The sequence below is a fragment of the Lathyrus oleraceus genome, chromosome 7 (assembly GCF_024323335.1).
Source record: "Lathyrus oleraceus cultivar Zhongwan6 chromosome 7, CAAS_Psat_ZW6_1.0, whole genome shotgun sequence".
In the NCBI taxonomy this organism is placed as follows: Eukaryota; Viridiplantae; Streptophyta; class Magnoliopsida; order Fabales; family Fabaceae; genus Lathyrus; species Lathyrus oleraceus.
In genome coordinates, this window is record NC_066585.1 from 384,867,893 (window position 1) to 384,883,259 (window position 15,367).

A 15,367-nucleotide genomic window follows, 5' to 3' on the forward strand; every position below is an offset into this window, starting at 1 on the left:
AGGTGAGTGAAGATAAGACTTCACAGTGGTGGGAACCCTTCTACACATTTGAAACTAACTCAACTGTACAATTGTAACTAACTCAACTGTACAATTGAAACTAACTCAACTGGGAACCCTTCTACACATTTGAAACTAACTCAACTGTACAATTGTACAAGATCTTGGGTTTGTATCTGCAATGCATCAACACAGTGGTGTGAGCAAAGCAGACGACACACAGAATAGCAGGGGATAGACTGCATATCCCTTGGGTTCTGCCAATTGCCTCTTCACTTAGGAGGTCTTTGAATATGTACAGGGACAAATGTAAACAGTCACAAACATTGCCTCTTAAGGAGGACTTCAGACAGTTGCCTGGCCAAGTAACGGGCCAGGTCTTCCAGACTACATGAAGATAGAAAGGTATACCTCAATGCAAATTGCTTATCAAGCAAAGCAAAGCAAAGTTCACAAGGAACTAAAAGCAACTAAAGTACCTGAAATCAGTCAAGCACAGTTAGTATACAAGTCAAAGTTAAATCAGAATGAAACAAAGGTTAACAGTCAGCACAAGCAGATAAATGTGCAATGCACAAGGTTCAAGGCATGTGAGCCAGGTAACCTACAAAACAAGCATGTTAGTCATGATAAACAAGCACACTCAATCAATTTGTATTGGTCTCATTGAAGCATTTGTGGCTTAACCTGAAAACATGAGCTCAAAGGTGAGTAACAGGACCACTAGGGCAAGCCTAGGGTCAAAAGAGAATGAAAAAAGTCAAAACAACAAAGGGCAAGCATTCAAAATCATGTTTAATCAATCAAGAAACAATTCCAATTGGGTTCACATTCATGTCAATCACTATCATCATTTCACGAACAGTTTAAGTCAAAGCATTGCAAACAGAAGCTCATAGGAGTCAACAGAAAGACTTGCATCAAAAGTCAATTCAAACATGTCCAAAAATTACCAAATAAATCATGATCAATCCTAAAACATAGCATGGTAAGCATGTCAAATTTCATCTCATTTGGACAAGAGGAAGGCATCAATAAAAATCAGAAAGTCAAAGCAATTTTGAACATGCTCAAAGAAGTCAACCAAACATGCATCAACTTGAAAAATTCATAAATCAGTGATAGCATATGAGAAATGAATGGGACTAAAACCATGGCAAAGATGAGGATGTCTAGTTATCTCATGTAAAATTTCATGTCCATCCAATAAAATATGAGAATTTCACAAATGAAATGGCAACATGTGTCACAAAAAGTCAACATATGACCAAGCAGGGGAGAAAATCTCAAACAATTAGGAAATGGCATGATTAATTCCAAGAAAAATCACAAGTCAACTAGACATACAAGAGAAGGTTCATGCAAAAATTGAGGTCAATTGGAAGTCAATAGGTATGGATACAAGAATCAGGAAGTTGCACATCCATGGTGTGACACAAGTTGTCACACCCTACTTCAAAAATTCACTACTCTCAAACCACATAAGATAAAATCATGATCTTTACATCAAAATAACCATGGATGAGTGTAGATTAAGCACAAACAATTTCAGGGTCATTGGATATATCCTCATCATTTCACAATTGAATTGGCAAGATGTACAAAATATGCATACATGAGCAAAACCCTAATGCTATTAAAAATCCAGCCATCCAAAAAATCATTAAAAATCATGATAAAATAATAGAGATCAAACAGGACATGATGCAAAAAATTTCGTGAATTTTGGAATTGAATTGCACGAGTTATGAATTTTATAAGATGATGAATCAAATTGGAATAAATAAACAAAATGATCATGGAATGGTAGGTCAACGAGGTTGACCGGTGGCAATTCAGTAAATACCACACTCACTAAACCAAACGCACCGTTTAGGGGCGAGTAAGCGAAATGTTTTGATTGGTTACTCCATGGAACAGTAACCATGCCATGCAAGAAAACGACCAAACAGAATTCTGGAAAAATAATTAGGGTTTATAAAGCAACAGTGCAGCTTCATCATCAACCATCAATCGAAATTTTCAAAATGCCCAGAAACAACCAATAAGTACACCATTCGAACAAGTGAACCAAGCACATGCATAATCCCAACATGGTTTTCATTAAATCATCACCATCAAAGCAAATCGACTAAAAACATATTTGAGCATACAAATTCAAATCCAGATTTCTCATGCATGATACAACCATTTTAAGTGAGACAAAGTTCAATGGAATCAGCATCAAAAGACCTACCAGAAACATCTCATGATTTTGGAAATAGAGGAGATCGAAAACTTACTTGGATTTGAAGAAAAGAGTGAAGCAGTGGTTATTTGGATGATGCAAGCTCAAACAGGTGCTCCATGTGGTTGATATTGATGGATTCTTGAAGAAACTTGGCTCAATGATGCTTGAAAATGTCCAAATCTCGATTTGCCATTGTTGTGCTTTGGAGAAAACAGAGCTCGAAATGAGCTTCCAGCTGGGGTTTGATGTTGTAAAAAGCTTCCAATTGTTGGCCAGATGATGGAACAATGAAGAGATGCTCGAGTGCTTTGAGAGTTTTAGCAGAAAAATGCAAAGTGTGAAAATGTTGATTGAGAGAGAATGAGAGTTTTCTATGTATGATGGCTGCTACTAGGGTTTTTCTCAGCAGAAAAAGAGATGAATATATATGTTGTTTACTGGTGCTAATGAATGCTAATCATGGTTCATGAAAATGTGGAGTAGAGTTGGTAAAAGTGTACTTTCTTTCCAATTTTCAAGCAAGTTGGCATGGGTGTATGTACTGCACGAATTTGGGCTTTCAAACATGACACAAACCACATTTCTGAACTATTTCAATTGGCCAAATGGTTTAAAAAAGATTATTTTGAAAAGTCAAAATTCAACTCACTTGAAATTAATTAAGGCAAGTTCAAAAAGGCCATTTTGCATGGTGATGTTTTGGTGCATGAGTATGACATATTTGGAAAGATGAGGTCAAATGTGACTTGTTGGAAAAAACCCCACCAAATTTGGCCAAATGGTTTGAGAGATATGGCCTTTTGAAGTTCAAGAATTTCTGAGAATGATTTGATCATAACTTGCCAACCATACATGGGAATTGAGTGTTCTTGGACTTTTTGGAAATGGGAGAACAAGATCTTCAACTTTCATGTTGGGCAAAAATTCATTTGAAGCTTGTATCATGATGTAAGTTTGAGGATCAAGACTTTCCATTTTTGGCAGGTTTTAATTACAGGTCCAATTTCTATTTTTGGAAATTTCTGATCTGGCTTCAAATTCTTCCATGATGGTGTTTGCCATGATATATGAGGCCTATATGGACATGAATGAGACCTCTCAAACCAATTTCCATCATCAAATCACTGATTAAATGGACAGTTGACCAACAGTTGACTTTTAGGGTTTCTGACTGATTGTGCATTGACTGATGACTTCTGAACATCCAATCCTTGACCAAAACACTTCAAATGGATCCCCAAGTCATGTGAACATGTTGGACCAACCCTAGGGCCCTGGCTCAATGAAAAACTCACTTGCTTGCTTGATTGACTGATCTCCTGATCAGTTTGACCTAATTCTCTTGATTGACTTGCACTTGAGGCAAAGGGACAATGCAATGCTATGCAGTGGACCATGATATGCTATGACCTAATATGAGAATGTATGTACAATGATGGGTGCAAATTTGAGGTGCTACAGTTCACATCTAGGGTTTGAGACCCCCATGAACAAAGAGCACAAACAAGAAATGATCCAAGAATGGTTATGAGCATCATATATGAGTCTCAATGTTCTCTACATGTTATATTGATCAAGTTTTCTTCAAGAGTTTAAGGGTGATTTGCCTTGGAAACCCTAGTTTTACTGGGTATCTTGTGTAACTTATCCAACAAGTTATCTCACAAATTGATAAAATTTCTCAAGGGACACTTCAAAATTCATCATCTTATGCATATATATGATCTACCATGAGCCAAAAAAGTCAAGAGAATTAGAAGTTAGCAAGTTGGTTGATGGTGGTTGGCCAAATGAGTTCATCTGATCAAAACTGGGTCTCCCTAGACCCTATCTCTTACAATTTTCACTATATGAAAATGACTTCAAGAGAAAACTTACTCTAAATGACATTCCAAATGAATTTCATGTTGAGACCTAGAGCTAGTTTTTCATGGAAAATCATTTTCTATGTTGAAACATTATAGGTCATTTTGTCTAAACCCTAATTTGAAAGTCAACTTCCCAAGGCCATAACTTGCTCAATTTTTATGAGATGAAAGATTTACAAGTTGCACAATCAAATTAAATGTGTCTACTTCAACTTTTATGTTTGGAGTGGGAGCTAATTCAACTTTTTTGAGTATGTGATATGAGGTTACATTATAGGTTACTTTTGACCTATACCATTATTCAAGTGATTTTTCCAAACTTCAAAAATGCATAACTCTATCATTTCAAATCCAAATGACATGACATTGGTGACCTTTTTGAATGTATTTGAGAGAGATATAACTTTGACGAAGACACGTTTCTCATTTGAAGCTCATATAAAAAGTTAAGCAAGGTGGAATATTGAGACATATGGCTTGACACTTAGAAAAATTTTGATATGACAAAAATTTCCAAACTTGCACCTCAAATTTATTCAAGTTACAAACTCAAAATGGAAAAGTGTTGAACATGAAAGTTATTCCTCTTGATCTAACCTTTCCAAAGAGCTCAAATTCATTCATTTTGGACAAGGAATGCATAGGTTGCGCATGGCATGAACATGGTGTCATCACTTGGCAAGGATCAAACTTCAAATCAAAATGTACACTTTCCTTGCAATCCAAGCTGAATTCAGACTATCTCACACTCATTTGTGGACTTATGGCAATGATTTTATGGGCCTATGCGCGCCCACGCACCCATGCATCATCAATGACCAAATTTGGAAAGTGAATTCAAGTGTACAAAAAGCAATGGATTCAGCTATAAATAGAGCCTCATATGCTCAATATTTCACACACATTCGTGCCAGCTTTGATCCCCTAACTCTAACCCTCACATTGCAAAGGATAAACTTGTGAAATTCACTTGAATTTGAGTTTAAATTTCCATTGTTTTGAAATTCAAATCTCCAGGAATCCACAACCTTTTGAGCATTCAACCCTTCTTCTGCAAGCATTTAAAGTGAGATCAAGCACGAGCAAGAGCAAGATCAGTTGAATCCATACCTCCATTGAAGGTATTTTCCAGAAATTTTGATCTATTCGATTCTCTTTAATTCTTGCTCAATTCTATTGATTCTTTGGTTGTCTGAAGTCCTACCAATGTAGGCAAGAAGATTGAGTTGCTTAGAGGCCAAATTGAAGCAACTCAGTTCATGTACCTCAAATTTCAACTCCATGTATCTCTCAATATACTTGGAGTTAGAGTGAATTGAGGCTAGCTTCAAACTCAGTTCCATTTTTACTTTGAAATCATGTCCTCGTTTTTAATTTTGGGATGGTTATGATTGAACCAGTCCGACGAGGTTCGCCGGAGAAGACAACCGGTCATTGGCCGCCGGTGGTGTGCTGGATGATTCTGAGCCACATGATCCTCTTGAATTGTTTTAATCTAGAGCGTGCATTTGAGTTACCAATGTTATGGCGCGGTGACTAATGTTCATCGTGGAAATCGCGTTTTCCACCACTTGGTCTGCCACCTCAATTAATGAGGGAGATCAAGTGGTCCACGTTTTTTCTGATATTTTAATTTTCATTTTAATTGCATTATTTTCAATAATTCATATTAAATTTAATATTGATCCAAAAAATATGGGACTTTCACCAAAAAATTTCAAATATATTTCTCTTTCATATTTTGAATTAAATTTATTTTTTGGATCATTATTAATATTTTTCATGAATTAATTGATCTTGCATTTGTTTTTAATTGTTTAAAAATATTTGAAAATGTCCAAAAATTATGAAATTTTTTCTCCAAGGTCCCTTGACCTTGTTTGACCGGTGATAAATCTCATAGCCATTTCTTTAGTGTTTTTATGAGATTTTAGAAATTGGACAAACCATATTTAATTTAAATGCACTATTTTAGTATTTTTAATTTGAATAAATGCCAAATAAATTTGTTGACCAATTGTGATGACTTGTTTATGTTTGACTCTTGTTGTTGGGCCTTGGTCAAGGTTGATTTGACTTTGTCAAATTAATATCATTGGATTTAGGGGATTGATGGAATGTACATTTTATCTCCCAAAATAAATGGATGATATTAATTTAGTAAAAGTCATCCTTTGACCAATTTGTGTTTTGATCCATTCCCCTTGAAGGTGAGAAAAACAAGAAAGGGGGTTTGAATTGTTTTAGATATTAAAAGCTTTTTCAAAAGTAAGAACACACAGAATTTTATACTGGTTCGCTTATAAAACAAAGCTACTCCAGTCCACCCGGCCAAGGTGATTTCGCCTTCAAAAAGGACTTAATCCACTAATCTTGGAAGATTAATACAACCAAACGTCTAAGAGGGTGATCTCTTAGTCCTATCAAGTATACATACTACGCAGAGTCACTTGAGGAACAAAAGAAATTTAGCAAAATAAATTTGTAATAGAGGGTGCTTCTAAGAGTAAGCGAGTATTACAGTAAAAAGTTTGACCAAGAGTTTTCATGTACGAGCAGCAGCTCGTGAAAAGTTGAGAGAGAATATGAATGACTTTTTCTGTGTGTTGTTTTGTCTCTCAATGACATAGGTTGTCCTTTATATAGTAGTGAGAAGGACCGTTGGAATGATGACAGAATATTGGTCTTTGATGAGCATTCAATGTCATTACTTTTGTGTTTCTTGCCATAACCAATTTGTCTCCCTGAATAACTTCTTTCTTAAAATTCTTCATTTCCATAATGAGAATTTATTTCCGATACTCTTTCTGGATTTGGTGAATCTTCATCAGAATCTCTGTTGTCTCGGAGTCATACGTCATAAGGAGATTATGTTGAAGTTACATCAGAGCTTCTCAGAGTACCAGTCTTCTAGATCATCAGAACTAAGACCAGTGGATGTTTAGAGCTTCTGGTTCTTTTTCTCTTTTTTTTTACTGTCTTGATTTGCTTAGATTCAGAACTTATTAGGCGCACTTCTTCCTCAAATGCGTCTGATCTTCTAGTACTTTGTATCTGATCAAAGTTTGTATCTGATAAAATGATCAGAGTCCTTTGTTGTTGTTCAGAGTCCTGCACACTTAGAGAAATTTCGTTAGGGTGCCATTTTTGGTTTCATCCATAGTTATAATCAAAATCCTGGAATTCTATTGTAGAACTAATTTTGTTCTTACAATCTCCCCCGTTTTGATGATGACAAAACAATCTTAATTCAAAGATGAAACATTTTTAGATAAGAGATTTAGATCAGATAGAAGTGAACTCCCCCCAAGATAAGTCTGGGAGTTCAGAAGTTCTTACCGGACCTTCCATGATATGGTGTTTCTAGATACTCTCCTGCAAATTTCTAAGTTAAAAGGATTAGAAACAATGTTTGCAGACTACTGATAGGAGTTAGATATGTTTTCATCAGAGCTGTTTTTAGTTCTCCCCCTTTTTGTCAGAATCAAAAAGACTTGGTGAAATGAAAGGCCAAAAAGATATATATATATATATATATATATATTTATATTTATATACATATATATATATATATATATATATATATATTTATATTTATATACATATATATATATATATATATATATATATATTCACAAATGCCAGAAACACAGACAACAAACAACAACTAGAGAGCAGAAAGCAAAACAAGCAAAACAGAAAGCAACAAACAAATCAGAGCAACAAGCAAAAGAACACATAAACAAGTCCTAGGTGCCTAAGGGTTTGGAGGTGGAGGCATTCTCTGGAGCAGCTGGGTCAGCAGATTCTGAATCTTGACATTTACTGAATCCTGTTGATCCAATCTGGCTCGGACTTCCTTCTGTTCTTTCTGAAGATCTTCGAGTGTCTTTAGAACTAGAGGAACAAAGGTGGAGGACTCCCCCTGAGTCAGAGCATCCGGTTCTACCCTGGTGGCAGACTCTTCAGCAAGGTGTGCTTCAGCTTCAGCGGCAGCTTTGGCTTCAGCTTCAACAGCAGCAGCAACAACATCAACTAGAGCTTTGGCTCAGCTTCCCTAATCCTTTGCAGTTCTTCTTGCTTGGCTTTCTCTTCTGCTTCTTTACGGGCTCGCTCCTCAGCTTCTCTGGCTAGGCGCTCCTGTAGTCTGATCTCACAGTCTCTGATGAGCTTTGGCTTCAGCTTCCCTGATCCTTTGCAGTTCTTCTTGCTTGGCTTTCTCTTCTGCTTCTTTGAAGCCTTCAGAGGTCATCCAACTGATCACTCTGTTCCAGTGTGTCCTTATAGCTGAAGGATCATCACTTATTCCATAGTTGATGGTCGGAGACTTGACCTTGTCAACTGAAGCTTCTGCGAACACCATTATTGCTTCCTCAAGGGTTGGAAGGGTGTTTTCAGGTTCAAAGGCTGGGGTGGAGAAGTAAGAGGACTTAGGTTGAGTGTGGGAGTTTGTGGTTCAGCAAATGTATATGGTGGGGGTGTGTCAGAGTGGGGTGGTTGAGTTTCAGCGTGAGTTGTTTCAGATGGTGGAGGGTTAGATGTGGTTGGGTTTGGTTGTTCTGTGGGTGATGAGGTGACTTCTGGTTCAGGTGTGGATTGTGTTGGCTGTTGTGAGGCCAGAGCACGTGTTTGGAGCTGAGCCAGATTTGGAGAGGGAAGGTCAGATGGTTCAGTATCTGTGGAAATGTTATAGTAGGGGGGTGATTCTGGAGAAGAAGATGAAGAGGGTGAGGTTGTTTCCTTTAGCATATCTGCTTCTGAAATGGGTAAGGTTGTGGTGGCAAGGTTGAATTTCTGTGATGGTTGGGTAGATGTTCTGGTGGTTAAGGGAGGAGTGTCTGAGGTGGTATAAATGGGTGGTGGTTTAGGGATAGAGGAAGCAATGGTCTTCAGTTGTACAGAAGGAGCGAGAGAAACAGACTTACCAGAAGATTCAGTCAGAGGTACTGGAGGTCTTGATCCGGAGGATTCTCCCTGCTTCGCTTTCTTCGCTTTCTTTGCCTTCTCAGATGGTCCCCGTGGTCGCTTCATGAAGTTAGGAGGCTCGTCTAGCAGCTGGCTTATGTTGAAACCTGAGATATCTACTCCTTGCTTTTCACAAATCATCTAAGTAATACAGGATTAACTCTGGAGGGTCGATCTTTGAGAATAGATAGAGTCCATTTGGGATCTTCCTCTGATCTTTGAGAGCTTCCCAGGAGGTGTCTAGAGTGGGTTTGGCCCTTAGTTGATCCAGAATCCCCATGCTCTTCAGATTTCGGGCATTTAGAGCTCTTCCAGTGTTGATCATCACGACGTCCATGACTCTGAAGGTAATCAGATGATCTACGAGACCTCTTTCAATAAGAACGTCAGAGATGAGTCTTCCCAGGGGAATGTAGTCTATGGGCTTCATGTCGTTTCTGGTATCTCTCATAGAGTCTCTGAGGTAGTTGAAGAGATGTGCAGGGAGGCAGAGCTTCAGACCTTTGTGGATGCAGTACATAATGCACTTCTGGTCTGTGTTGATATAGTCTGAGGAGTTTGAAGCTGGGCGATGATGGATGGTGCCCAAGATGATCTTCAGCCAGACCCGGAGGTTCTGATGTTGTTCCTCGTTCTTGGAGTGGTTGCCTTCAGCGTTCTGTTTGAAGATAGTTGGATTAATCTCATGGGACAAATATTTTGCCCTAGGATTAATGTTGTAAATCCTTCTTCCTCCATCTTTCTCCATGCCCAAAAGAGCAGCAATGGACTTCTCAGTGATCACCATCTTATCTCCCAGAACATAGGAGACGATGTAGTGATCGTCAGCGTCAGCGAATCTCCATAATTCCTTCACTAGGTTTGTGTAAACTGGACCATACAGACGTTGGAAGTAGTTTCCCCAACCTTGATTCTTCAGTTCTTCAGCGAGGTCAATACCATTTCTTCGCATGTTTTGGAAATCCACCAGTGATTCACACAGAACTTCCAGTTTCTCAAACGGTGTTGCAAGGTTGATATGTAGCTCACGATCAAGAATGTGAGGATTTTTGTAGATGGGAGTTGAGACAACACCATTAACTATTGGGTTTGGGTTGCTTGAACTTGGAGCTTGTTCGTTTGAATCCATCTGTTGAGAGAAGTTATACACTGATTGTTGTTGTGAATCCATGAATCTTGTTGATGAGCTGAGTTGAAGGTTGAAGAACTTGAGTGCACACTGCAGGAATGCCTTGAGGGAGAAAAGAACTTGCAAGAGGGTTAAGAGTGATTGTGAGCGCGAAAAGTGTGCAATGTGTGAAGAGAAGTGTTTAAATACCCAAATTAGGGTGCATGCAAAACGACACACAAAATAGAGTTTAGCACAAAAACCAAGTATGCACATTAGAAGGAAAATGATTACAACTCATAATTGATGTCTAATCCCAACAGTCAGTACACTGCTCTAGGAGATCTCAAGAGACTGTTTATTGATTACTGCTAGACAACTGTCTAGAAGTTCCAAGGTCAGACGCAAGATGCTCCACGTGCTTGCTTTATCTGATCTTCAGGAATACCAACGGGTTGGTTCCTTGAGATTTCTAACTCAGATGACTTCTAACCTTGTAGGAGTATCAGAGTCAGATGCAGAATCCACTTTGTTTACATCAAAATCTTATTTTGCTCACTCAAAGGCACATTTTATTCAGTACAATTTTGAATGTTCAGATTCTTTAAGATGAAGAGGAATTTATCTTTAGCAAGTGGTTTGGTAAAGATGTCAACCCATTGATGATCTGTATCAATGAATTTCAACATTACTACCCCTTTCTAAACATAATCTCTAATGAAATGATGTTTTATTTCTATGTGCTTAGCTTTGGAGTGAAAAATAGGATTCTTGCTTAAACAAATGGAAACAATATTGTCACAGAAGATAGGAATGTTACACTCAAAGATTTGAAGATCCTCTAGTTGATTCTTCATCCAGAGCATCTGGGTGGTGTAAAGTGATGCTGAAATGTATTCTGCTTCTGCATTAGACAAGGCTATGGTTGATTGTCTTTTGCTGGCCTAGGATATCAGATTCTTTCCCAAGAGCTGACAATTTCCAGATGTACTTTTTCGTTCCATTCTGTCTCCTGCGTAATCTGCATCACAAAAACCAAATAGTCTATACTCTGATGTTTTCTCATACATCCGGCCCAGGTTAGGAGTTCCTTTTAGATATCTGAGCATTCTCTTAACTGCTGTTAAATGAGATTCTCTAGGATCTAATTGGAATCTGGCACAGAGACACACACTAAATAGAATATCGGGACGAGTAACAGTTAGATAGAGAAGAGAGCCTATCATACCACGATAGAGCTTCTGACAATCCTTTTAACTAACTTCTTTTTCAAGAACGCAAGTTGGATGCATGGGTGTCTTTGCGGGTTTGCATTCAGACATTTCAAATTTCTTCAGATAGTCTTTAATGTATTTACTTTGATGAACGTAGGTGACTTCTGAAGCTTGATTGAACTGAATTCCTAGAAAGAACTTTAGTTCTTGCATTAAGCTCATTTCGAATTCTGCCTGCATTAGCTCAAAGAATTCTTGACATACAGAGGACTTAGCTGAACTAAAAATGATATCATCAACGTATATCTGGCATATCATGAGATCATTATTAATGTTTTTACAGAAGAGTGTAGAGTCAACTTTCCCTCTAATAAAATCATGTTCCAGAAGAAAATTACTTAATCTTTCATACCAAGCTCTGGGAGCTTGTTTTAGTCCATATAAAGATTTCTTGAGTTTAAAAACATGTTCTGGACAATTTGAATTTTCAAAATCTGGGGGTTGGTTGACATATACTTCTTCTGATATATATCCATTAAGGAATGCGCTCTTGACATCCATTTGATACAGTTTGATAGAATGATTTATAGCGAATGAGACAAGTAAGCGAATAGATTCTAACCTGGCGACTGGGGCAAAGGTTTCATTGTAGTCAATGCCTTCTTGTTGATTGTAACCTTGAGTCATCAGCCGAGCTTTGTTTCTGACAACTTCTCCTTTCTCATTCAGCTTGTTTCTGAACACCCATCTAGTTCCGATAATGTGAGTGATTTTAGGTTTAGGAACAAGATCCCAGACGTCTTTCTTTGTGAATTGATCTAGCTCTTCTTGCATGGCTAGAACCCAATCGCTATCTTGAAGTGCCTCATCATAGGAAGTAGGCTCGATCAGAGATACTAGTCCCAGAGGAGTTTCTTCAGGTGCCTTGAAGGTAGACCTAGTTCGGATAGGTTCATCCTTGTTTTCCAGAATCAACACTTCACATATGTTGAGGCGACTTTTAGCTTTCTTTGGGATTGCTGGGGATATAGTTTCTTCTGAAGTTTGAGTGGCAGTTGCTTCAGGAGCTTTGATCTTCTCGTCAGAACCTGCAAAAGTAATCTCCAGATCTGCGAGTTTCTCAACTAGCTTTGACTTTTCAAGGTCAAGCTTATCATCAAATCAAACACGAATTGATTCTTCCACAATTTTGGTTTCTGTATTGTATACTCTGTAGCCTTTAGAGCGTTCTGAGTATCCTAACATAATACCTTTTTGTGCTTTAGAATCAAACTTGTTCAGATGTTCTTTAGTATTTAGAATAAAACAGGAACATCCAAAAGGATGAAAATAAGAAATGTTGGGTTTTCTTCCTTTACACAGTTCATAGGGAGTCTTCTCCAGAATAGGTCTTATGGAGATTCTATTCTGAATATAACATGATGTATTTACAGCTTCAGCCCAAAAGTGCTTAGCCACATTTGTTTCATTGATCATGGTTCTGGCCATCTCTTGGAGTGTCCTATTCTTCCTTTCTACAAATCCATTTTGTTGTGGAGTTCTAGGGAAGGAGAAATCATGGGATATTCCATTAGAGTCAAATAATTCCTAAAAAAAAATATTTTCAAATTCCCCACCATGATCACTTCTGACTCTGATGATTTTAGAGTCAAATTCGTTTTGCACTTTGGAACACAAGCTAGTGAATACAAAGTGAGACACACTCTTGTGCTTTAAGAACTTTACCCATGTCCAGCGACTAAAATTATCAAGAATGACTAGTCCATATTTCTTTCCATTGACTGATGCTGTTTTCACAAGACCAAATAAATCAATGTGAAGAAGTTCCAGAGGCTAAGAGGTAGAAACAATATTTTTCTTTTTAAAAGATGATTTTGAAAATTTTCCTTTCTGACATGCTTCACATAGAGCATCTGAAGAAAACTTCAGCTTAGGTAGACCTCTGACTAACTCGAGTTTATTTAGCTGAGATAACTTTCTCATGCTAATGTGGTCCAAGCGTTTATGCCATACCGATTGGTCTTTGTGAATAGACATCAAACATTTTGCATTTTGTTCTTTTAAATCCGAAAGATTTATTTTATAAATATTGTTTTTCCTCTTGCCAGTGAATAGGACAGATCCATTGTTTTGATTTATGGCTTTACATGTTTTTTGATTGAAGATTACATCATACCCGTTATCACTTAATTGACTTATTGATAACAGATTATGCATTAATCCTTCTACACATAAATCATCAGATATAGAGGGAAGAGTACCATTACCGATAGTTCCGAAGCCTCTGATCCTTCCTTCTGATCTCCTCAGGAGCCTACGATACCAGTGTCTTTAAGTTCCAGGCTTTGGAACATATACTTTCTTCCCGTCATGTGTCGCGAGCATCCAGAGTCCAGGTACCATGATTGGTGTTTTAACTCTGCTGCATAAGATATCTGCAACATAAACAATCTTATCCTTTGGTACCCAGAATCTTTTGGGTCCTTTATGATTAGTTTTCCAAGAGTTTCTTAATACTTTGGGTTTTCTAGCATTATTAAATCGTTGTGCTTGTGTATGTGTATAGTGATATGAAAATGGAGATTTAGGTTGGTCATTAGTAGAAGTTTTATCTTCACTAGGATCATACCCAATTCCTCCACTATTGTTCTGACTGACCCCATAAATCATGGATGCCATTCTGCTCCTCTCTATCCCATTTTTCAGAAACTTTTGAAAACATTTTTCATATTTATAAATTATTGTGTTTGAAGTTTGTGGAGCTTGAGATAACGCTTCTTTAAGTTTTGAGCAATTTTTCTTTTTTGAATCTCTTTCTAATATCAAAGTTCTGTTTTCATCTTTTAGTTCTAAAATTGTTATCTCAAGTTTGCCACATTCTTCTAATGTTTCTTCAAGAACACCTTTTATAGCTTTAAATTTTTGTTTGAGTTTCTGATATGAGTTTAGAGTTTCAGACATGCATGATTCTAGGTCAGATCGAGAAAGTTCAGAAAATACCTCTTCAGATTCAGATTCTTCGTCTGAAGTATTCTTGGAGGTGGTAGCCATGAGTGCCACATCTTCCTGTTCATCAGAGTTTGATTCTGATGAGTCAGATTCACTGTCGTCCCAGGTAGCCATCAGTCCCTTTTTGGTTCTGAAGGAATTTTTCTTGAAGTTCTCTTTTCTGGAACTGTCTTTCTTCAACTTGGGACATTCGTTCTTGTAATGACCTGTTTCCTTACATTCATAACACGTAACATCTTTGTTAGATTTACCTCTTGAGGTTGATTCTGATCGATCTCCTTTGGATCTTGGTTTTCTGAAGTTATTATTCCTTTTTCTCCAGAGTTGTTTTACTCTTCTGGTTAGAAGGGATAATTCTTCCTCATCGTCAGAATCTTCCTTTTCAGAGTCATCAGCGTCTTCTCCTTCGGCCTGGAAGGCTTTGTTTCTGTTAGACTTGCGCCTTTCAGATCTAGACTTTAGTGCTACAGACTTGATCTTCTTCTGAGGCTCATCTTCCTCCAGTTCTATCTCATGACTTCTGAGTGAACTGACAAGCTCTTCAAGGCTGATGTTGTTCAGATCCTTTGATATCTTTAAGGCTGTGACCATGGGTCTCCACTTCTTTGGCAAGCTTCTGACTATCTTTTTGACGTGGTCCGTAGTTGTGTATCCTTTGTCTAGCACTTTGAGACCTGCAATTAGAGTTTGGAATCTAGAAAACATTACCTCTACAGCTTCATCATCCTCCATTTTGAAGGCTTCATACTTATGGATTAGAGCCAAAGCCTTTGTTTCTTTGACTTGAGAGTTTCCTTCATGAGTCATCCTCAAGGAGTCAAGTATTTCTTTAGTTGTTTCCCTGTTGGTGATTTTTTCATACTCATTGTAGGATATGGCATTGAGAAGTATCGTTTTGGCTTTGTGATGATTCTTGAATTCGCGCTTCTGATCATCTGTCATTTTGCTTCTGGGGATGGCAACTCCAACATCT

The 15,367-nt window shown here is 37.7% G+C and overlaps 1 protein-coding gene across 1 annotated transcript; it reads right to left on the minus strand.

The window, feature by feature from the left end:
- Positions 1 to 8,460: 8,460 nt before the first annotated feature.
- Positions 8,461 to 10,234, minus strand: LOC127103955 (leucine-rich repeat extensin-like protein 2). The gene is made up of 2 exons (XM_051041183.1): positions 9,671 to 10,234; positions 8,461 to 9,189 (listed from the first exon to the last, which is right to left on the minus strand). Exons 1-2 carry the CDS (start codon positions 10,232 to 10,234, stop codon positions 8,461 to 8,463), a joined length of 1,293 nt encoding a protein of 430 aa, XP_050897140.1.
- Between the last annotated feature and the right edge of the window lie 5,133 nt (positions 10,235 to 15,367).